At 37.1% G+C, this 26,373-nt stretch overlaps 1 protein-coding gene across 7 annotated transcripts in view; it reads left to right on the forward strand.

Annotated features, from left to right (window-relative positions):
- Positions 1-26,373, forward strand: part of LOC135216507 (protein mono-ADP-ribosyltransferase PARP12-like) — a 376,362-nt gene that overhangs the window by 248,123 nt on the left and 101,866 nt on the right. For all 7 annotated transcript variants that reach the window (XM_064251894.1, XM_064251902.1, XM_064251889.1 and 4 more), the window contains 3 exons: positions 10,614-10,690; positions 14,698-14,821; positions 15,784-15,824. In XM_064251894.1, coding sequence (XP_064107964.1) covers positions 10,614-10,690; positions 14,698-14,821; positions 15,784-15,824 — 242 coding nt within the window. The remainder of the gene's footprint in view (positions 1-10,613; positions 10,691-14,697; positions 14,822-15,783; positions 15,825-26,373) is intronic.

Consider the following 26,373-nt stretch of genomic DNA (forward strand, 5'->3'; position numbering starts at 1 on the left):
TCTCTATATATCTCTATATATATCCTATATCTACTATTTATACTATAGATATATATCTATAATATCTCTATCTAATATCTCCTATCTATAGATATCTATAAATCTCTCTATATTATATCTAGATCCTATCCCCTATCTCTCTATATAATCTATATACTATCTCTATAATAGTTATATATCTATATATATATATCTATATATCTACTATCTATATATCAATCTCTCTCTCTATCTCATTCCTCTATCTATCTCTATATACCTACGTTCTATCTATAGTCTATATCATCTCTTATCTACTATATCAACTAAACCTATATATATATATCTATCTATCTAATCTATATCTAATATCTATGATATATATATCTCTATATAATCTTATCTCTCTCTCTCTCACTCTATCGTATCTATATCTCTCTCATAATATTTTCTCTCTCTATACTATCCTATAGCTATCTCTCTCTCATATCTATCCTCTCTATACTCATATCTATATATCCCCTATCTCTCTCTCTATCTTCTATCTCTCTCTAATATCTCATCTATCTCTCTATATCTATCTATCTATCCACATCTCTATCTCATATATATCATATTCTAATATATATATCTTCTCTCTCTATCTCCTCTCTATCTACTCTCTATATAGTTAATCTCTATCCACTCATATACTACTTCCTCGTTTATTATCTCTATAGTTATTCTAACTCTATATCTCTCTATATACTCCCTATAATCTATGCTACCTCTACTATCTATCTCGCTCTAACTCTCGCTATATCTCTCTCATCTATATATATCCTCTCTATCATCTCTATATATCTAGTCTTATCTATCCTAATATCGTCTATGTCGTATCCTCTCTATAGCCCTACTCTCTATATCACCTATCTATATCTCTTATATCTCTCTAGATCAACTACCTCTATATATATCTCTATCTCTCTCTATATCTCTCTCTATTTCTCTCTCATATACTATCTATCTAATCTATATCTCTCTCTCTATCTATCTCACTGTCTTTTTTAACTATCTCTAACCTATCTAACTCTCTCTATCTCTATATCTACTATCTCATCTCTATCTCTATATATCTATCTACTATCTATACTCATCTCTACCTCATCTCTATCTATCTCAATCCGCTATCTCTCTATCTCAGTTCTCTCCTATCTCTATCTATCTATCTCGTATACTCTCTCTATCTCTCATCTCTATCTATCTAACTCTATCATATCCCCACTCCCCTCTATTATCATCTCTAGTCTCTCTCTCTCTCGCCTCTCTCTCTCTCTCTCTCTCTCTCTATCTACTCTTCTCTCGTTCTCTATCTCTATCTCCTACCTATAACTCTCTCTCTGTCCTCTCATCTATCCTCCTATCGATACTCTCTCGTTCTATATCATCTATCTCTCGTTCTAATATCTCATATCATCTTCTCTCATCTATCTCTCTCTCTCTCCTCCTCTCTATATATACTATATATATATATATATATCTCTCAAAGAGAGAGAGGGAGAGAGAGAGAGGCATATCCAAGGTAATGATCAGTTGTTTTTGTTGACATTTTTTCTTTCCTTCCACCTGGATCGAGTTTGGTGGGTGGAACCACTCGAACATTAGTAAGAGAATGGTGCCTCGGATTATCCCGAATCCTATTGACCGATTCCAATTCCTTGTTTCATGGGCAATGGCGGATTTAGTGATCTCCCCGCCCTTTTATACAAGCAAATGAATTTTACTTTCCCCGTGACATTTGACCGTCGACAAGGGAATTCCGAACTGGCCATCATCAATGAAAGAAGGAACTGGAATCTTTCAAAAAGACTCGTTTATAATTCCAGACTCTAATACCAAGCGCATCAAATTCATCATGGGTGGGAAGGAACCGTAGCAGTAAACAAAAAACAGCCGATCATTTCATTCAATATCAACTACGGTGCTTTCGTACAAATTTCTGTATTCGCCAGTTATCTGTATCATAGTCAAACCAAAATGACCCCCCCCATGGACATGTAGTACGTTTTTTAGGACACTGCCACTTTTCCCGGATTAGATTCATAAAACCTTGACCTAAGCTTGGATGTCGTGTAGATGCGGCAACACGCCGCCACGCCTTTCCATGCTAGGTTCTGGTATCTAACCGTGAAGACGTAAAATTAACTGAAATCTGAAGAATCGAAATAATTTAGTAACTGCTTTGATAAAAAGTTAGGGTGAAGATAATCTAGTTTCTAATCGCCTAAATAAATCATACTAACTCCCAATGTCTAGCCCAGACTCACCGATGAAAGTAAAATGAAACAGTGCGATAAAAAAAAAAACTGTTATTGGTTCCTCAAGTGATGGCAGAAAGTCAAATTACATACATGACACTCATACATACTCATATATATACTTTTCTTCTTTTAGTGTTGTTATAGTTCTCTAGCGTTATATTTTTATCAATGTCAAAATTATTAGGTTCGATTTCTGTATGGCATCAGTGTTCGAAGGAGGATAAAGTAGAATACTACAAAGAAAACAGTTCTCTCTCTCTCTCTCTCTCTCTCTCTCTCTCTCTCTCTCTCTCTCTCTCTCTCTCTCTCTCTCTCTCTCTCTTTACACGACTTAGACTAAAGGGTAATTTGATTAAGAAAATGCTAATGGGATAAATTTCATCATCTGTTTTTATAGATTTTCCTTTATCGATATAATGAAACTGCCACTGTTGTCAAATACGAAATCTTAGGACCAGAAATTACTGGCAACCCATTCAGAATCATTACATATATTCATACTTTATTGTCTTTACCTTGTTTACCCTCTGTTTTCGTTTTCATCATTATCACTGTCGGATGAATTTTCAGTAATGTTTGTTGTGTAAGAATTTTGTAAATAACTTTCATTTAGAATATGGTACTTGTGCATTGTTTCATAAATGAAAGTTCATGCGTTCTACATCTAACCTCTTCTTCTGTGACGTTCCAGTACATTTTTTTTCGTATTTCAGTGGGGAAAATGTCAAATAATTACAATTACATACTTATCGTTTTCATTTGCGCTAGAGCTGGAAAAGAAAAACAGAAGAAAACACGACTGATGCTAATTTGGCTTAGAAAAGATTATAGCCCCTCTACCCCCTGCGTTGAAAGACCAAAATTCCCTGTAAATGAACGACCAGCCAGCACCGTGTTGTCTCGCTACATAGCGACTCTGCCAAGTGATTGGCGAATTCCCGCGTTAGATATAGAAAATCAGGAAAATTATGATAAAAGGGGTTCGGGAGAAAGTGTTTTTGTTTGGATAGGGTCGACAACACTTCTTCGGACCTCAAGAGAATACATTATAGAGGATTTACCTCGAAAACGAGGCAGGAAAAAACAATCGTATATATATACCTACTAAATGTCACGTTCAAAACATCTGTTCCCCGTATATATACGTACTAAACGGCTCAGGTAGCGCTGGCGTGCTACGTATATATACGTACTAAAGGGTTAATTAAAAGGAGAGAAATCACTAAATGTATCTAGTAACGTGACCTGCCTTCGATGCTCCCAGTAACCTGCCCTCTGCATAGCTAAAATCAGTCATTGAATCTAGGTTCTAATTCAAACTCTTGAGATACAAAAATAGTCTTGATTTTCCCCAAAATAGCTAACATGAAAGTTAAATAAAATGAATTCAAAATAGCAAAAAGCATGGAATACCTTTATTAAAATTGTCACACACTATCCTTGTTATTAAAGAAACCTGTCAGTCTTTGTCAAATAAATGCCAAATAGAGTTAATTTTCATTGTAACAAACCGAATCCATCTGTAAAAGAAACCACTATTGTTCATATACGAAACAAACCTTCGGTCTTAACATTAGGATAATACTAGCACCAAGCTGGAAACTGGTAGAATTAAAATTAAACTTGTGAGATCCAGGGACTATTGGCATCTATACCAGGTCACGGGGCATGTATTACCCAGAAAGCCCTCGGCATCCCGTGACCACCCAGTTACTTTCCTACTGCCTTTAAGATAGGACATGATTACTTTCTATCTGTTTAAAGCTGGTTTTAGTTTGCCTGATTTTATTCATTTCACTTTTTAATTTTTCTTTCTCTGGGTGTGCTCAGTGTGGGTGTGATCTGAAGGGTTTGTACGTTGTGAGATGGAGATTTTTGCTTCACCAATGGGAACTTCTTCCGGTTCTCGGAAGAGACAAAGGAAATGCCCTGGAGTTAGTGGGTTTCCTTGTTCAAGATTTTTAACTTTGGTGTCGACAGATCCTCATCCAACATGTAGTAGGTGCAGAGAAAACGTATGTACTATTACTAATCCTTGTTCAGTTTGTTGTGGTTGTTTGGTGGAACTACAAGATTGGTGACGTCACAACCGGCGTCACAAACTGACATGGCAGACGCGATGACGTCCCAGCCTACTGCTTCTCAATTTACTTCGTTGCCTCCTGAGCCAAATACACTTTCTGACTCGTTGGTACGCACAGTCATGAAGAAATTACAAGATCTAAAAGAGAAGATAGTTAAGAAATACAAAAAGAAAAGGCATGATTCATCTTCTTCTTCGCCTTCTTCCTCTAGCTCGGTGTCATCGCTAAGTTTGATGATGTCACTGCGTGTACCAGTCAAGCGTTGATGGATATGGGACTTCGTGACTGATCCTTGGGCCAAGAGGAGAAGGGTGAATTCTTCTTCATCTTTGAGCCAGGACTGTCACATCCTGGTCAGCAACAAAGTAAAGAAGTCAGTGGCTGGTAAGCTTAAAGCTAATGGACGAAGCCGTTTACAAGCATCCAAATGAGCGAAAGCGTCGACGGTTGCTGGGCTAGCGGCTGACGCAGAGATGCCAGCAGAGACTACAAAGAGTCTAAGAGAGAGTACACTGCCGTTGGTAAAATCAATGATGGGTGCAAAGAGTTCAACAAAGAATAAAGAATAGATACCAGTTTTGCCTTTAAGACCTTTTAAAATACGGAGAAAGGATGATAGAGCTCCCATTAAAAGGTCAAATAATAAAGAGTTGGTAACCTCGTCTGATACGTTGGTGGAAGGCATTGTTAGACTCGATGAGAGGGATCAAGGCCGAATTCCCTAACAGTTGTTGGAGACGATATTAATAGAGATAGAGAGGAAATTAGCTCTGTTTCGAGAGAGCCTTCATCTTGGAAATATAGGCAGGATTCTCGCTCTAGATCTGTGAGCAGAGAAGGAGTTAGGCGGTCTCGTTCTCCTACTGACTTTTTGAGATCGAGCCGTCGGCGGCCATCAGAGATCAAAGATGCCGCGGCCGTAGGGTCAGACGGCCATGAAGCATCCAGACGTTTGTCAGCGGATAGAAGTGAGCTAGCGTCTCCTGTGGCTGAATGCAGTACATTAGAACCGGAGGAAGGAGAAAACCAAGAGTTTCTGGCTGTATATGCGGAGGCGATTGATTTGATTTGTCAATTCAGTAATCTTTCAGGGAGCACGGAGACACCTGCCAGTATGCTTCCCCCAGGGATTGACATGGTGTTTGGATTGAAAAAGGATATGAAGGTGTCGTATGAATTACCTTGTTAAGTTTTATTCCCCCCCAATGATGAAACATGGGAAATATTATACGACACCAATGGTTCCTTTGCTATCTAGACAAATTAACCCAAATGTGGTAAGGTTAAGGCCTGGATTAACCTTAGATCAAGTTAAGATGGAATCCTTCAATGACTTGCCGGGAAGCTGCTATGTTAGAAGCAACGGCTTCTTCTGTCTTTCAGACTGCTTCTTGGTTAGATCTTTAGTCAACAGCAGTGGTGAAAATTGCATCCTCAGAAGCAACAAGAAAAGTAGTGGATGAGTCAATGTTCATCAGATTGCTACAATCAGGTTCCATAGCAATTGCGTACTTGACAAATTTAAGTGCCAATGTTTGGGAAAATATCCTGTTAATGAGGAGAGATGCAGCTTTGGCTAGATTAAGCCGCCTGTTGATTTGGATTCCCTGCTGGCAATGCAGAATGGGGATATCCTAGAGTCGCCAGAGGGCATACTGGAAGAGGCTATAGATAGAAGAAGGATGGACACTAATGATAGATTAGTACAGCAGGCAGTTAGAAAAACATCTGGAAGTAAAGCTAATCCTATTGAGGTAAGGCAGCAGCAAGTACCTCGAAAGAAGCCAGTGAGACATAACATCCCTAATAGAGCAACAAGACCCTCTTCCCCAAAGAAGTTAGCCAATCGGCCCTTTCACAATAGAAATAACAGAGGAAGGGGGATTAGGGGAAGAGGGAGAGGTTCAAGATGATAGGATGGGCGCCTCTCATCACTCAGCCACACCAGTGGGGGGTTGCCTGGCAAATCAGTGGAAGGTGTGGCAGGAATTTGGAGTAGAGCAGTGGGTGGTGGATGTTCTCAGGGTCAGTTATTTGATTCCGTTCGAAGTAACCCCACCCCTGACAGAACAACCATTACTTCACCTCACTTATGCTCAGGAACCTCAGAAGGCTTTTATTCTGCAAGAGGAAGTGAAAAAGATGGAAAAAGGGGCTGTGGAACAAGTATCCATTCCGTCAAAGGGGTTTTACAGCAGGATTTTCCTTGTCCCTAAAGCCAACGGGGATTGGAGGACAGAAATAGATCTGTCAACATTGAATCTGTTTATAAGAAAAACCAGATTCAGGATGGAGACTCCAAAGACGGTTCTACAAGCAGTCAGGGTCAAGGACTATATGCTGACAATCTACTTGAAGGACACATACTTTCAGATCCCAGTCCATCAGTCTTCCAGGAAATTTTCCCACTTCAGTCCTGCAGAGAAAGTTTTCCAGTTCAAAGTCCTGTGGTTCGGATTGACAATGTCTCCTCAAGTTTTTACAAGAGTGTTCACTCTCATGTCGACATGGGCGCATACTCAGGGGATCAGGCTGATAAGATACCTAGACGATTGGCTGGTGATAGCAAAGTCCAGAGAAAAATTACTTCGGGATAGGGTGACCCTCCTGCAGTTTTGTCACAGCTTAGGCATTGTGATAAATCAGGAGAAGTCGCAGTTAGATCCAAGTTAATGGCTGGGCGTATCTGGGTATGATTATAGACACAGTAAAAGCCAAAGTATTCCCAGCAGACCAGAGGGTAGAGAAATGCAAACAAGTGGTGAATGCCTTTCGGAAAAAACAAACACAGCAAGTAAGACAGTGGCAGGTAGTACTGGGAATTATAAATTCCTTAGAGAAGCTAGTGCCACAAGGGAGGCTACACCTTTGATCTCTACAATCGAGGATGAAGGAGTTTTGGTCACCAACGATAGATCACCCGTACGAGCAAATTCCCCTATTAACAGAAGTGAGGAAAGACTTACTGTGGTGGGTGCAGGACAACAATCTGACAGTGGGTAATGCGGTCTCAGAACCTCAAAATGACTCTGGTAGCTCCTTTATGGCCGAAGGCAGAATGGTTTCCGGACCTGTTGGAACTCCTAATAGACGTGCCGAGAGTTACCTCCATGGAACAACCTACTATGTCAGCTGCACGTGGAGAGGTACCACCAGTCGGTGAAGTCCCTATCACTTCATAGATGGAGACTGTCAAGTATTTCCTGCGAGCGAGAGGTTTTCCTCAGAAAGCAGCAACACAGATGGCAGGAAATATCAGAAAGTCATCTGCAGCGGTATACCAAGGAAAATGGTCAGCATACCGTGATTGGTGTCATAGAGGGAACTTGTCTCCACTCAGAACCACTATTCAGCAATTAGCAGACTTTCTGATATATCACAGGACAGAAAGGCATAAGTCTGTATCTGCTGTAAAGGGGTACAGGGCTGCTCTAGCCTCGGTCTTACGCATGGAAGGTGTGGACATTTTGTCTTCATGGGAGCTGGCTTTGTTAATGAAGAGTTTTGAGTAGTCCTGTTACCCAAGGGAACTAAAAGCCCCAGATTGGGATTTGACCATGGTACTGAGTAGTCTTACAAAACTCCACTGCGAACCATTAAGGCAGTCCACAGATAGGAGCCTGACCCTGAAGACAGTCTTCTTATTGGCCCTAGCCTCAACCAAAAGGGTGGGGGAACTGCATGGCCTGTCATATGTAGTTTAGCATTCGAGAGGTTGGAAGTCAATGGTATTCAAGTTTGTTCCAGAATTTGTAGCCAAAACTCAAAACCCATCAGTAGCGGATGGCAGATTCGACTCCTTTTCCATACCTTCTCTGGCAGAATTCGTAGACAGTGACAAAGAAGAGATGCTTCTGTGTCCCGTCAGGGTACTAAGAGAGTACTTAAGAAGAACAAGGCACCTCATAAGTTCATAAGTACAGGATGGAACAAAAAGGAAGTGTCTAGGAATACAATATCGTTTTGGCTAAGAGAAACGATCAGGAATGCACACATGACGGAAGACAGAGGGTCAAATAGCCAGGAGAGGGCTAGAGCTCATGACATGAGGGGTTTTAGTGCTTCTTTGGCATTCAAGAAGAATATGTCTGTGGAGAGAATTCTGAAAGCTGGTATTTGGCAACACCAAACAACTTTCACTTCTTTTTATTTAAAACATGTTGCCCATAGATCCTTGGACACTTTTTCCTTGGGTCCAGTGGTGGCAGCCCAGCAAGTGGTATAGCTCATCCGGTACCCCTGGTGGGTCAGTTTGTGTCTAGTCTAAGATGCAGGTATGTAAGTAGAATGAATGAGATGACTGGTCTTCCGTCTTTACTACTTTCTTTCTACTCCTTTACCCACGGGCAGTATGAAGGAGAGTACCATCATAAGCTGGAACGGACTAGATGCAGGTGAGGTGGTCAGCCATACTGCAAAGATAACTTAGAGTATAGTATACTTTTCAGTAGCAACACACTCCTCTGGGTAAAAGGGAAAGAGAGGGGTAATAATAAATCCAGATACAAGGGACAGGAATGGTTTAGGAGCATGGAGTGTTCTCCATCTTCCGTAATGTAATAAACCATGCATCGTACAAACACCCAGTGAGGGAAACCAATAGATTCTCATATATCTTTGGTTCAAGGGTTAATAGTCCATTGTCTTGGAATACTCCTACTATTCAGAAATGGATAAAAGTGGCAAACTCCCAGTCAGTTATAGAGACTTACCTCCCACCAATAAGTCTATCCTAATGTTAAGACCGAAGGTTTGTTTCATATATGAACAAATGACAAATTTTTAACCAATTTGTATTTTTCATAACTAACAAACCTGAGGTCTTAACAGGTAAAGGCCCACCTCGAACCACCCCTCTAGCAGTCTAAACTGGGTTGGAAGAGTAACTGGCTGATCACGGGACGCAAAGGGCATTCTGGGTAATACATGCCCCGTGACCTGATATAGATGCCAATAGTCCCTGGATCTCACAAGTTTAATTTTAATTCTACCGGTTTCCAGCTTGGCGCTAGTATTATCCTAATGTTAAGAACTCAGGTTTGTTAGTTATGAAAAATACAAATTGGTCAAAAATTTGTCATTTTTCAGGAACATAATATATTAAAATTCAACAATAATATCAATTTACCTTTCCCGACGGATCTTAGCGCCTCTTCGGTTTTTCCAAAGTCTCTGGTGACCACTACTAGAGTTTGTCATCTAATTTCCCCATTAATCACCACCTAGGGATTATATTCCATTCATGTGTCCGTACAAACACGTGCACGCTATTGGACGTACAAATGCATGCACGCTAATCTATTCATGATTCCGATGTAAGTGTGTTCTCACCTATTATGTGCCACCCTGTCTGGCACCCAACTAACAGATGTACGCAACTGCATTTTTCTGACTTCACCAATGCGGCTTGCTAATATTTTGATCGCGCAAGCTTGTTTCATCTCGTTCCAATGTTTTTAAGCTTAACACTTGAGACTGTACTGTTTTCGCATTCCAAACTCTCTGTGTCACCCGTTGCCGACCTAATTTAACTAACAATATATTCAGTGCTTATTACTCATGTAATTAACAAATGAACTGAACTTTTACAATATAAAGTCAATTACATGGTACATGATAAGGTTAATATCTCTTTGTGGAATTTTAATTAGATTATTCTGTTATTCATTACATAAATCTATTGTGTTACATATTCAGCAAAGATTTCAACATACTCTTAAGCTCTAGTAGCTTATTACATGTCTTGGATGGTGTAAAGATTTCATAAATATTTGTCTTACAAAATAAATACTAAAAGTATTGCTGGAAGGCATCTTTAATACCCCCAGCAGTCACACAGATTCAAATGAAGTGCTTATACGATTTTTAATGTGGAGGTACCAAAATGGAGTGCAATATGGTAGCCACTTGTCCAATTTTAAGTCAGCATTTGAGCATGTACATGTATGTGTGCTCTTGTATATTTATGTAATTGTAGGCATCATTTTGAGGTAAACTACAGTGCTCACTTTCTGTGTGTTTTCTTCCAGTCCTTCGCTCCCTGTTTATTCTTAAAAAAAAACAAAATTCAAATCCAACTCGTGTAAACAGGAGAAACAGAGAGAATTTGTGTTAATTTTTAAAAGAAAAAAAAACTTTCTTACAAAATCTGAATCCTATGATAAAAGTAGGCTTAATTTAGTTAAGTGTCAAAAGGTTGAGGTACAGCAATGTTATGTAGAAACCGCATTAATATTTCCTTTTTCCACAGACTACTTTCCAAATGAAGCTCCAGTTTATCGAAGACCACCTAGAGATCAAAGAAGAGTAAGAGGCCCTCAATCATTGGTAAGTAACAAACAAAAATATAAGCAGTCGTTCTTGTCTTCTTTTAGGATTTGCTTTATTGAAAATAAGAAGGAAAGAGGATCTGGTGCTTATAGACTGACAGACTGATTCCAGGGTCAAGATTTTATCCTTTTAAGAAAATCGAGATAAGTATGCAAAGTGTAGATGAAAATACTTTCATTAGGTTATTTATGCATTTATATTTTATTCACAAGACCATTTTGTATGAATAGGTGCCCAATTTGTATGAATAGCTGCTCATTATTTAAGATCAGTTGTATCCCTTATATTTTGGACATGATGTGAATTGTGTCTGCATTGAGAAAATGATAACATAAGATGATGTGTTAATGTTTTAGAAATCCCATTAATCATAGGTAGCCTTTTTAGCTGTCCAGAGCACATATACATTTACACAAAGTAAAGTGTTTCAAAGAGAAGTTGTTAAGCAACGATCTTCTCAGTCAGTAATGCACCTGCATTGAATGAACAAAACTAGTTTTCTGCAGTTGTGTGATATGCCTTAACAGAATTACATAAGAGTGCATTTTTATCTCTGTTCATCTTTCTGATATATTTTTGCTTTCTCTTACTTTGTTTCCTTCTTTAACCAATTTTATAATTTTTCATATAATTTCATCAGTGGTATAATTTTCACTAAGCAGCTTTTTTTCCTTTTGCTGCATTCACTCAATTTTGCATTTGTTGTCCTCGTAATCCTACTCCTCACAAATACAAACATTCTTTCTTTACATAAGATTTAGCTTGCAAACACGAACTGGAATGGCTGTTTAAACTTCCTGACATGGTAGTTAACTATTGACAGGTAGGGAGAAGGCTTGCTCACCTGTCGGTTGGCTCTCCATTTTATTTCCAGCCTCTGCCGAGTTCAGACATCTGTCAATACTCTCTGTCTGACTTTGCCGTTCGAGCTTTTCATGAATAAACTGGAATATTCATCTAGATGTTGTGATGCCAGTTATATAGCCTTAATGCAACTTGAGTATTCCTTTTCCTTCTTTGTATTTTTACTAATACAAACCCTTCAGTCAGTTAAGCATAACATGGAATTCAGGTTCAGTTGTCAATGTAAGAATGATCACTTGTTTCCTTCAGAAACGTAGCAGCTGCTGGCAGTGTTCACAACAGCTGTGTTGTTTTCTGATTTTTATTATTAATAGATTAACCTTTCAGATTTGTAAGACTGGGCTACTTAGGACTGCAAGAGTTTGGTTTTATTTAGCTGGAGGAGGTAGGCTTTCCATGCATGTTCCCTTTCTCTCTTGGTAAATATCCCTGTTTTATTGTCTCGACACTTCCGTCTGGCTTCTTACAGCCTGACTGGGTAATTGAATAAACTCATTACTTCATGGTCCTGAAGATAAATGAGGATAAGAGAGTTGCATCAGTTTGTAAAGAAAACCCAAATGAATTCTTTGCCCTTGTTGATAATAGGAAACCAATAAAAAATACCATAGGTCCTCTAAAGGACAATAGAGGTAACCTGGTGAACTCAGACTTGGATAAAGCAGAGTTATTGAATAAGTTTTCTACGAGTGTTTTCACAATTGAAGACACAACCTCAGTACCGGAACCTGCTATTAAATATGAAGGGGAGAACCGTTGGACCAAATAATATTTACAGAAGAGGGCACTAAAAACAAAATAGACAAACTCAACAAGTTCAAATCTCATGGCACGGATGGGATTCATCCAGGAGAAATTAAAGAGCTAAAAGAGGGGATAGTTCTTCACCTATAGAAACTCTACAGAAAAAAGTGCTGAACAAAGAAAGGCACCAAAAGGATGGAAACTAGGTAATGTGCCCCAAGTTTACAAAAAAGGTCCAAGAGAAGACCCGGGAAATTATAGACCAATCTGTCTAACGTCTGTCATTTGCAAGATTTTTTAGTCCATAATTCCAGATGAAATTGTGGATCACATAGCTAGAAACAACTTGTTAAACAGCCAACACAGTTTCAGACAAAACAGATTCTGCCTATCAAACCACTTTGGTTTTTTTCATAACATGCCTGGTATTTACAACAGTAGTAGAGCAATAGTTATATGCTACTTAGATTTCCAAAATGCCTTTCACAAAGTCCCACAAAAGAAACTGATGACAAAAGTTAGAGCTTTAGGAATTGTAGGAGGAACCACAGGCTGGGTCGAAGACTGGCTAACTTATAGAAAGCAGAGAGTCGTAATAAATGGTGAAGAATCTGAATGGGCAGATGTAACAAGCGGAGTTCCCCAGGGTTTTTTCCTTGGCCCTCTCTTGTTTTTTATTTACATTAAAGATGTTTATGTAGGCTAACTAGCAGGATAGCCAAATTTGCAGGTGACACCAAACTAGTTGTAAATGCAGCAGACCCAGATGGAGTGGAAAGTTTAAGAAATGATCTAATGAAAATAGAGTGGTAAAAAAAATGGCAAATGCCTTTTAGCATAGATAAGTGTAGTGTTACAAATGGGAATAAACAACCATCATGCCAGCTACATGCTGCTTGGGAATGACATAAATAGTGTAGAACAATAGGAGGACCTTGGAGTCATTATCACCATGGACTTAAAATTCACAAAACAGTGCATAAAAGCTGAAAAGAAGGTGCAGAAACTAGTGGGATACATAAAGAGGCAGTTCAAATACAGAAACAAGGAAACGGTGCTGCAGCTCTACACATCAATAGTTAGACCCCACCTAGAATATGCAGTACAGTTTTGGTCGCCAACACTAAGAAAAGACATGAATAGATTAGGAGTACAAGCAAGAGGCACAAAGTTAATTCCATCCATCAGGCAAATAGGTTACCGAAGACGACTAGAGAGCCTGAACATGTATGGCTTAGAAACATGACGATTGCGAGGACAACTAATAAAAACATTTAAAATACTGAAAGGTATAACAAAAGTTAGACAGTAACCTATTTACATTAAAAATGAAAACCAGACAATAAATAATGGAAACTAGGACTGAAGAGATACAATACATCCCTTTGTGGGAACTTCTTTACAAACAAGATATGTGACACCTGTAATAAACTGTCACCAGAAGTTGTAAACAGCAACAGTGTGGAAGAGTTTAAAGAAAGCTAGACAAAATCATTAGGATACTGTGAATGCAAAGTAAAACCTGCTCCTAAAGATAAGTGAGCACACGATGTCTCCTCGGATGGACTAACAAGTCTTTGAGACATCCTAATCCTTGTAATTCCTTGTATGTGTATTATGCTAGAAATGTAGGGTCCCTTCCCTTCTTCTATTGGCCCAGGAAGGTGACACCCTGATGTGGCTGAACATAACAGTTGGTTTTGAGATTACCCAGATTTCCTCCCACTAATGCTGAAGTTCTTCACATGAATGGCCAACTTCAGCCACCCCTCTCAACTGGCACTTCAGTTGGAAGGCAAAGTGGCATGCAGGCCAACAGGTGGGTGGAGCTTCTCCCTATTTGTCGATAATTTACTATTTTGTCAGTCGGTCTGAATGGGTGTTTCTTCTTGCATTTGCAAGCTAAATAGCTTATGTAAAGAATGGCTTGTATGTTAGAAAAAATACAAATTACTTTTAAAACCTGCTGTGTAGATTATGTCCTACTGTCTTACACAGGCAAAAATAGAAAGTCTTAGCCCTGTATGTTGTCCTTGGAAAAGGGCCCCATTTTCAATGCCGTAGGTGTAGGGACCAGCACTATCCCCGATTGGTGAAGTTTTGCAAGGAATGGTCTATTAGTCATGTGGTGTCATGGCTAAAAGGGGCATTCCTCTTCTGTTGGGAAGAAGTCAGATTTACCTAGTCACTTTCTAACTGCAAATTGCACAGCTTCTGCATAGAGTATAAATATTTCATTCTAAAGCCATGTAAACTTTAAGAAAGCTTTTTTTCACTGAGAAAGTTTTTTTTTGTTGAAAAGCATTACTTTTAGTCATTTGCATAAGTTAATGAACCATTTCTCATAGTTTATTTCATATGGTAAATTATATATCTAGAACAATTTGTAATTGCAGAGTGAACTATCCATAAGAGAAGATCCACGCAAGCATAGAGTTCAAGCAAATGATTTTATTAGTGATGAGGACGACGATAATTCTGAATATGAGGAAATAAGAGGGCAGAAGCACAAGTTTTCAGGTACTGTGCGTGTACTCCCATTCAAGAGCAAGTTGATGTGTATGCTTCACTTTCATTGGCTGTAAATTATGTGTATATATATATATATATATATATATATATATATATATATATATATATATTATATATATATATATATATATATATATATATATATATATATATATATATATATATATATATAATATATATATATATATATATATATATTATATATATATATATATATATATATGATATATATATATATATATATATATATATATATATATTATATATATATATATATATATATATATATATATATATATATATATATATATATATACACGCTTATGGTAAAATAAGTCTTACCTACACCATTGTTTTAGTATTTTGTAATTTATTGCAATTTTTTTATAGAATTCATAATCCCCGGAACTAAAAGGTAGATCTATAGGTATGACTAATTTTGTTGTGGGTTAATAGATAGTAGACAGAATTAGTGCAACTTGTAATCTTTGAGTAGCATAGTGTGTTTTATACATGCAGTGGATTACCATAGATTTCTGAAAATGACCTTTTTAAGATATTTGTAGTGTATAATGGAATTTCTGCTTTTTAATGCTGCCTCCTCTGGTAGCTTGTAGTTCTATCATTTCTTGTGATTACCTCAATTTTTCAGAGTAGGTTACGGTTCAGTATTTAATTTTCGTATAAGTGGTAAAATTGTTATGCCTGATCTGATTTCTCAGACACAGCATTTTGCTAAGTAGACTTATCAGTGTCATATGGTTTGACTGGTAGGTAATAATGAATGTTCGTAATTCCTATGTTGGTATGTAATGAACTACGTATATTAACAATTTAAATGAAAGTTGTTAAGTAATGCACTAAGTGACAGTTTTCCATTAAAGTATATGCACTGATCTAGATCATACTGGAGGTTATGTTTAATAATCTTGGTTTTCTGTGCTTTACAGGGATAAGAAGAGAACACCCAGATAATGCCCGACTACTTAAGGTTAGAATTTGAAGTATAACATGAGTAAAAATTGGGTAAATTTCATATAATAGAATGAAAACAGAGAATATTTTATTTACCCACATAACACGTGAAATGGCAGTAATTGCAACCAACAGTCGAGATTTTTATTACATTATAGAAAAGATGGGTGTGGATAAAATATACTTTGCATTACATATGTAACTCTCTCTCTCTCTCTCTCTCTCTCTCTCTCTCTCTCTCTCTCTCTCTCTCTCTCTCTCTCTCTCTCCCTTTTATGAATACAGATGATAACGCAGTAAGCAGGGCTCAGTGTCATGATTTACAAATAAAGACTTAACCATTTTTCATAATACATCTTCACCAATAACCTGATGTCTGTGAACCACACTCTTAAATAACTGTGAATCTATATTGCTGTGTTAAGAGCTAAAGGGGAATTGCAGTAAGAATTATAAATGCAAGTAACTCCATGAGGAACATAGAATTAGGAGACATTAGGAAGATAAAGAGTATATGTTTGTTTTTTCAGAACGTAGTCATTAATTTTTAAAATTTACCTTTCATGTATTCAGAAGGTAGTACTATTCCCATTTAGAGTTACTGCCAAGGTACTTGAACTTCTCTGCCATGTCCTTTCAGTCCTATGCTACATTGTCTTCGTGTATCTTCAAATTACACTCTTCGTTTGGTTTCTTCCCACCTAGCCATTCAGTTGTAACTTCTCATTTACGAGCATTACCCCAGATCTCAATGTTACAAGTGCCATATCAACAAGCAAAAACATGATTTAAAAAAGCACCAGGATTCGTTAGTGCCTTTCCATTTCCAGAAAACGGGGGTGTGAGGAGTTCTATCTGGGAGCTTGACAGGCCGGTGCCATTGGGGATGCCACAAAATGAATGCCCCGATGATGAATGTGTGGTTGATTTGTATGGATGGAGTGTGGAAGTGAAGGAAGGACAGAGGTCTGAAGCATGGATTAGAAGGTTAAGGTGTAAGTGAAGGGTTTGGGGATCATGTTTCTTGTTTTCCTCAATGTGCAGAGACGGCTTTCTTTGTTGAAGATATACTGGTTTGCTTACATAATATATATATATATATATATATTATATATATTAATATGATAATATATATATATATATATATATATATATATGTATATATATATATATACCAATATATATATATAATGTTTATATATATCTATATTATATATTATATATATTATATTATATATATATATATATTTATATTTATTATATATATATATATATTTAGATATTTACTAAAACATATTTATTTAATCTATTATTAATATATATATATATATTATATATATATATATATATATACTCATATATATATAATATATACACAGTAATCCCTCACCTATCGCTATTAATGGGGACCAGAGCCGACCGCGATAAGTGAAAAACCGCGAAGTAGGGTCCTCCCTTTTTTTTAAATGTGTAGTATACACTTTTTTGTGTGCATGTACATTTATATGTAAATAATAACTGCATTCTTATAACAAGATACATAACACCTCTATCAATGTTGGTATCAAATCATGTTGGTATCGAGACTAACCTTCTTTTCCCGACAGTCCATATCCACACTGATAACGCATTCTCCATTTACACAATCCTCTTATTACAAGGAGTCACAACCCGCTTAGTGTCCTTGGAGAATGTTATTGAGGCAGTTTTACGGATTTTTAATTCGTCTTTTTTTTTATGTAGCGAACCGTTGATTCATTCAGTCTGTACATGCAGGCAACAGACGCATAGCTACTGTCTGCCTTAAACATGTCCAATAATTTCACTTTCTCGTTCACCGTCATCATTTTTCTCTTCTTCTTGGGTTCACCAGAGGATGTAGAGAGTGTAGGACGTTTAGGAGCCATTTTCAAGGGCATCACAAGCACTATTTTGCACAAAAAAAGCACAAAAGAACAGCTAAAACTTTCATGCGGCAAGAGTAGCGACACGAGCGCGAGAGAACAATGAATACGGTCTTCCTTCGCTGGGCGCTGGGCAGGGAGAGATGCTGGGTAACGCGTCTCGGCGGCTCGGCCAATCAGCTTACGAGATTCAGGAGCCAAGATGGCCAGCGAATCAGAGAGGTGGATTTTGAGTTACGCGCCATCTCCGTGTTGATACCTGATGTTCTAATGTACTCTCTCTGCCTTCTGCTAGCGTCCGCACCATTTTTTCTCAACTTTAAATTTTTTATGAATATTTTTGAAAAATCCGCGATGCACTGAGGGCACGAAACTTGAGGCGCGAAGTAGCGAGGGATTACTGTATATATGTGTATAATACTATATATATATATATATTATATTATATATAATTTATTATATATATATTACATATATGTATATATATACATAAATTTACAATACATAACATACATACATACATACATACATAACAAAATACATAACATAACAAATACATAACATACATACATACATACATTTACATACAACATACATACATATCATACATACATTTAGATACATACATACTCATACTACAATTTACATACATACATACATACATACAATTATATTTATTATATTATAGAAAGATAATATATATATATATGGTATATATATATATATAATATATATATACAGTAGTACCTCGAGATACGAAATTAATCCGTTCCGAGGCGCCCTTCGTATCATGAAGTTTTCGTACCTTGGACCACATTTTACATGTAAAATAGCTAATCCGTTCCAAGCCCTCCAAAAACACCCCAGTAAATTATATTTCCAGACCTAAAACACATGTTCTAGGGTTACGACGCCGATCCGACGGAAGAAATATGACTCCAAAATGGCAAAATACTGTACATACTTGAGTAATATTCAACTGCATGTAATGTTCAACCCCATTTTTTTACTGCATATATTAGGACTTTAGCATATGTCCCTTAGCAATAAGCCTAGCCTATGTTAGCGGTTGCTACTGTAGCCTAGTCTATGATTCTGACATCCAAACCTAAGAGCTAAAAGCTTAGAATATGCCAATAAAATGTATAAATAATCAGTATGTACTCATTTCAAATAATTATTAATTAATCATTAACTATAATACACAAACAAACAAAAAAAAAACCTTCCAATCGATTGTTTACATTCAGCTCTTACCCGTCTTACGAGTACCAAACAAATGCCAAGCAATCATTTTTCCTAGCACACAGTATGCCATAAATTTTCATTAGTATCTCTTCAACTAATGAAACTACCAAACAGTATAATAACCACTCATTTCTAATCTTTATTCTATCTTTACCTAATGGAGATAGCGAGTTACTGACAGCTTTAATGAAACATACGTATACGTAACGTAATAATAAAACAGAAGAAGAATTCTAAAAAATACGTATTTGTTGGCAGTCTGATTTATTTTATATTTTAGATATCTAATTCACAATTTTTTATTAAATGTATTGCATGTACTCATTTCAAATAATTATTAAGTAACCATTAACTATAATAAACAAAAAAAAGCTTCCAAACTTCTGTTTACATCCAGCACTTACGAGTATCGAACGATCGCCAAGCAATCACTTTACACAGTAACCATAAATTTTCATTATCTCTCTTCAACTACTGAAACTACCAAACAGTATAATAACCATTCATTTCTATTCTTTATTCTATCTTTACCTAATGTTTTTTTTATTAAATGTATTGCATGAATAAGTTTGTCAATTTACAGCATCCTTTTACCAATAGAATATACTTAAAGCACAAGGGGTAGATGCTGACCAATAGGAGAGCAGGACCTTATGGGGTGACTAGCATCAGGAACCAATGGGAGAGCGGGAGGAGGGTGGCGAGTTTACTCAGTTGGCGGCGCGGGAGTTTTAAAATTGTTCTCGGTGGTCCGGGCAAATCTCGGGACTTTACAGCAACAACCTATCGTATCTTGAAAACTTTTCGTATGTAGAGCTGTAAAATTTTTCGTATTTGCTTTCGTATCTCGAGTTTTTCGTAAGTTGAGCCTTTCGTATGTCTAGGTACCACTGTATATATATATATATATATATATATATGGTTATAATAAAATTCTAATATTTATATATATATAATATTTATTTATATATTACTATACTATTATTTATATATCTTTATTATTATTTTATTTATATATTTATATTATATAATTTTATATATTAATATTATATATATTTTATTTTTGTATATATACTAGTATATAGATATATATTATATATATATAAATATATATATATATATATATATATAATATATATATATTTCATATATATATACATATATATATATATATATAGATAAATAATATATATAATAATATATAATATATATATATATATAATATATAAATATATATATATATATACATGTATGGGCTGGTTTTTGTATGATTCAGTTTTTGTTGACTTTTTTGACAAAATTTTGACTCTGGTTTTGTACATTACCTCGGAATTCATAGACCCAGAAATGCTCCTTCCAGGGCCCACCTTGTGACTAGGCCCATTCCGAGCACTCAGTGCCTACTTCAGTGATTAAGGACATGTTTGCAAAGTGGAGTGATGTGAAAAATTTTGTGGAGAATTATATTTCCAACAATGATGTTGTTATCTGGATCTCCAACATGTTTAATGACAATGCATTGTTTCACTTTAGGAAAATTTTAAAGAGACACCAAAAGCAAATGTCTGGCAGTTTTGTTCTGCGACAGAGTTTAGTGACTCTCAAGCTGATCCTAGTGCCACTTAAAAACGAAGAGATGTAACCCCAGATAGGTCCTTGATACCTCAAGTCCTTCTGGAGGCTGATTCCTCTTCCTAACTATAACTTATCCTCCTCCCTCTCCTCTCCTCTCCATATTCCATAACTTACAAGAGTCTTCCATAATGGTAACAGTGATGTTAAATGTTTATTTATCTATTTCATTAGTTATTTATATTTAGTGCTCATTGTTTTCTGTATGCAAAACTGTTTATTCTCTATAAAATGTTTTGTTTATTTTGGGTATCTGGAGTGAATGAATTAGATTTACATTATTTCGTATGGGAATTATTGTTTTGGATTTTGTATGTTTTGTATATGTATATATATATATATATATATATATATATATATATATATATATATATTGATATATATATATATATACATATATATATCGCTGCTAACGTACCGTCACGCTTTTTTTGTAATCAGCGATCATAGCACTGATGATAGTTTTCAAAGTTAATATTGATTTTTATGCTTATTATTCATACTGTAGTTAAGTGTAGGAAATTATTAAATGTTGGAGTAAAAAAATATAATACTACAATTATTTTATTTCAAAAGACTTCATAATACTGAATGAAAAATATAATACATACATGCACTATTATTCTTTCGTATGCCAATCTCTAAAGCAACGGGCTACACAAAATCCTACTTCACAGTGTCAAACCATCTATCTATGTTCTCGTGATTGTGGAGACAAATGTTCTACATTCTCATCTAGAAACTGATTTGCACATCTGTTTGTTTCTTTCACGAGGTAATCAATGATTTCCTCATCAAAATATTTCTCAAAATATTCTAATGAATTCTCTTTATCCTCAACTGTAAATTTCACGCTGGGATCAGCAACAAAAGTAAAGGGATCTCTCTCTCTCTCTCTCTCTCGGCAAAGAAAAGTCATCTTCACTCCTGCTATTGGAAGAAAAGTTTGTATCCTCATCACTGGAGGATTCAGAACTAGAGCTCTCATCATCAAATAGGTTATCAATATCAGACTCTTCATCTAGTATTTGATTGATCTCACCTGAAGAAATACGCCTCCTCTTTGGGACATTCATTGTGAAAGACGTGAAAACCTATTTGTCTCGATAAACGCCCGAAGCGTATTGAAAGAAAACCAGCAGGGACAGGCAGTTTTCTAGCATAAGCGACCACCAGGAAAGAGTTGCCAGGCTGGAAATAAGTTTCCCATGTGCTGAGAGTGTTACCAAATGATGTTCCTACACTTTCTATACGAGTAAACGTATTATTACGGGGCTGACGGCTTGACAAGCACAGTTAAAGTGTTGAACGTAATATCCCGTTGAAGGCGCTACCGAGTAGATCACGGTAAACGTATTATTACGTGGGTGACGCTTAACAGGTTAATGACTTCGCCATAGTTAACTCCTTCTGTTGAACTATTGTGCTGGCTGCCTACAAATTCCTTTCCAGCTACCTGACATGATTTACCTCCCCAAACGAACATGAGACAATAGGAGAGCCTAGCATATTCCAAATCTGCTTTACACGTAATCCCACTTGTATGCAGATCTGAGTTCAAGTGCCTGTTGTGTGTCACAACATTCCTCTGCATTGCAGATCTGAGTTCGAGTGCCTGTTGTGTGTCACAAGTAGGTCAACAGTGCCACCCTGATAAGCTGATTTGATACAGTTGTGGCTATGCCTTTTCTGTGATATTCTAAAGGACCATAAAACCGTTATAACAGTAATACTCTCTGTATGTGCTACACAAAAATAACCACCAAAGATGTTAGTAGTTTGGCGTGGCTTGGGTAATTCAGAGAGTGCCACGCATCTCAATGTCCCTTCCTGATTGGCTCCTTGTGTCTATAGGACCAGAATAACCTATTGGCCTTTGGCATACAGATGCCATGTGAAGTGTATTTTGAAACAGAGGCCGCCAAGCGGTCACATCAGTTCATTATCTGCTTCCATACAGAATAGACTGAGTCAAGGGATGGGTGCCTGGTGGCTGGCAATCGGTGCCCTCAGCCCCTGCAAAGATGTATCTCCATGCTGCTGTGCCATTAAGAGTCCCATCTGTCGTCCAGATGTATGCTAGTATAGTTAACATTATAATAACAACAAGTAAAGGGCATCTGTGTAGCAAAAAAGATTATTATTTTTACATGTATCACACCACATGCATGTAAACTTATTACTCTCATGTTTTCCTTCATGGTCCCGAACCTGGAAATGACCCAAATTCGGGTCATATAATTTGGTGTCAGTCGTGGTTCAAATAACGTTAGTTCTAAATCATTTTAGCAGACATATAGTGACATGAAGTGATATAAACATAGAGATGAGAGGAAGTTCAGCAGGCAGCAATGATGAAGGAAATAGTGAAACGAACAAACTAGCAAAAAAAAAAAAGCTATGGCTAAAGCAGTTTGGATAGATAGATACAGTAGCCTTATGATTTCAAAAATTACAGTGTTAACCAGACAGATTAGTGCAATTGGGGAGTTAATAATTACTGTTGTTAGACAGTTTTGCAACTGAATTCAGCAACAAGCAGGCGAGAGAAGAATTGTAATTGACGGAAGCATTCACAAAATATTAGACAAATCTGCTTGAGACAAAGACATACAAAGACTAGTATAGAAAAACCAAAACTGATGTTTTCAGTGGCATCAAATGGCAACAGTGGTGGCACCCACCACCCTTCCAGGCCCCAGTATGGACCCTGCACAACAGACCTAGGAAAGGAGTAACAAACTTGTTTTGAACGGAGAGGATGGTAGTGATGGGTCCAACCCTGCCAGAAAGGAAGGAAGAAGCAGCAGTGGCATGGAGGTAGTGCCAGGAAGAATACCCCCAGGGCCATGTGGGTCGGTTATATTGCCGAGCCCGGGAAGACAAGGGACACCCTGAGTAGTAGGGGAGTAGAAGACGATGCTTCCACCCATGAGCCAAAAATGTTGGACAGAGAGGGGTCAGACAGCAGCCCCACTCCCTTGATCCTGTAGGAAGGGGAAGTCAACTCCTACTTTTGATTGCGACCCATGTATTCACGAGTTGAGGGATGATGGAAAAAGGTGAATAGTGAAGTTCCCTCACCCCCCTCAACCCATGAGAGAAGTCACGATACCTGCCTAAGATATGATAGGAAGACACAAGAATACTAGAGTTAAGAACAGCTGACAGCTGTCAGATGACACCAGCAATCAGTGAGCAAATCTTGGTACAATGTGAAGAAGATGCAAGCAAACTAATAGCGTGAGCAGCGACTGCTAGCAATGCTGCTGGCACTAGTAGAAGCCACTGACTTGTAAGCAAATTGCATTGAAACGGGAACATCTCAACTGCAAAAGAGAGAAGTAAAACAACAGGATGGTGTCTTGGTGACACTGAGGGGGATGTGAGAAGAGCATACCCTTTAAACCTCGGAGGTAGGAGACCTCACAGAAGCTGATACTATGATGCTGACCATATATTCTATCATTAGGCAAGACAACCCAGATCTCCCTGTAGTTATTGACAGTGAGGACACCGATGTATATATGCAAGCTGCATATGTTGCACATCATGTTCCAGGTGATTTCTTAATAAAAAGAAAGGATGGTTAGGAAATTGCAAGGATTTGGCAGATGAAAAGATGAACGACATTATGATAACTGCCCACTGTATTGCAGGATGTGTCCACACACCTGGTCAGTATGGTCATGGAAAAAAACAGCTGATGAAAAAGCTAAAGACGGGCTCTGAAGCCAGAGAGCTCCGTTCATCTGTATGTATGCAACCATCTTTAGTTGATGAGATTCATTATGACATGGAACGGTTTGATCTTACTAAATCGTATTGATGCCTATCGGGTTCGACCTGTGCTGAAGCAAGAGCCCAAAAATGGTGCAAGCAGAAAAGGAAAAGTACACTCCACCTCCCCCAGATTCAGATTCACTGTACCACCATTTGGAAAGAGCGATCTATCTCACCTACTGCTTTAAAAACTTTGAGCTCAGAGAACATCCGTCTCCCATTGGGAATGGATGGAATCTCGAGAATGAAAAATGTAGAGTGGTAAGGTACACCCGTGGACCCTTACCAGAGCATGATAATTATTTCAGTGATACCTCCAGCTCAGATAGTGATAGTGACACTGATACAGAATGTGAGAGCTCCACAGATAGCTCATCAGACTCAGACACCGAATAAGTTTGTCCCAGAGGACATATAGTGATAAAAGATTATCATAAAAGTATAAAACAAGTTATCAAATATTGTTTCAGTAGTTCACTATGATAATGCCTAATGTTTTGAATGATAAAATCACAGTTGAATTGTGTGTTCAAGTTATAAATATTTATTAGCTACTTTATAATATATTACTAATTAGCACATATTCATATTCTAGAGTAATCTGAGCTAAAACGTTACTGAAATCGATTTTATGGCAGCCATATTGGATTTTTATGTATCAAGGATTGTCTGAATGTAAAGTTTTATTGCAGAAATGAATTTCATGACCCAAAAACCCCCTTATATTAATGTTTCATAACGAAAATGAGGTTAGCCACAAATTTTCAAAATTTCATCGTTTGCATTGGCCAGCATTTTTAAAAAGTGCTGCCAAAATTTTTCCCACACTTTACCTCTACTGAGGTACAAGGGGGGGCCAAATTTTTTATTTAACCCCTAAAGATGACAAAACCATCAAGAAACTTAGTTCCGGACTACATGGTCACGGGACCTACGGATATGACTCAACTATAAGGGCAAATGCACACTAAATTTTGAAGAATGAAGGAAACAACTCTTTTTAAAGGTAAATTACTCAACTTAGGCAAAAGTGAGTTGAAATTGTAAATGCAAATGCTCAAGTGAACGGACTAAGAATTTGGGGACAAAGTGAATGTATATGAAATAATGAATGAGTTAAGGAGGGTGTAGGGGATATTTAAGAAGCGGCAGCATTTGCTTGCTATGTAGTACAGGGATGAAGTTGGCAGATAGTTTGTGTTCGTAGCTAATTGTACTACAAAACTAAGACATGTTTATGAGAAATAATGGCACTTCTTCCTAATTGTAACACTTCTAATATTTCGCTTCCTGGTTAAGGCCTAATAAATTAAGACCTGCAATTTGCTAACATGCTTCAGTGGCAAATTCTTGTGTTTCGAATGACAACTCTCTCTCTCTCTCTCTCTCACTATGAAGAAATTTTACGCTCGTTATGCATGTAATGCTAAGGTTAAGATTTAAAGAAATTCCAGTCACAAAGTTACAGTAATATTAAATTAACCGAATACTTATGATATTGCTGACAAGTGTAACCTCTGTCCAACTGTGTATGCGCAGGTAATGAATTTTACACTAAAAGGGTTCGTTTCGTATCTTGCAAATTCACTTAGGAAGCTAGTTGCTGAGATGTTGTATTTCAACAGACAATGGAAGCTGCAAGATCATGGTCATAGGTCGCCATTTTCATGCCTATTTTTGGTGGGAATGATGAACCTACTGCAAGGATATGATTGATTGAACTGTTCACCTACAAACCATGAAACAAAAGGCAAAGAAACGAAGCTGAAAGGCAATAAACATTTTGGATAACTAAATTACATGTGTTTACAATACAAAATGAGAAGATAAGGAGAAATAAGGCTGGCCACTCGGGTTCTGCTGCAACACTTAAAATGAATAATAAAGGTTAAATGGGTGCCAGAATTTCCCTTCAATGGCACATTCAGAAGGTTGCAGTGGGATGCCCTCTGTGCTACAAACAATCGTACAGTCGTGACTGAATGGTCCACAGCGACA

The sequence above is a fragment of the Macrobrachium nipponense genome, chromosome 19 (genome assembly GCF_015104395.2).
Source record: "Macrobrachium nipponense isolate FS-2020 chromosome 19, ASM1510439v2, whole genome shotgun sequence".
Lineage (NCBI taxonomy): Eukaryota > Metazoa > Arthropoda > Malacostraca > Decapoda > Palaemonidae > Macrobrachium > Macrobrachium nipponense.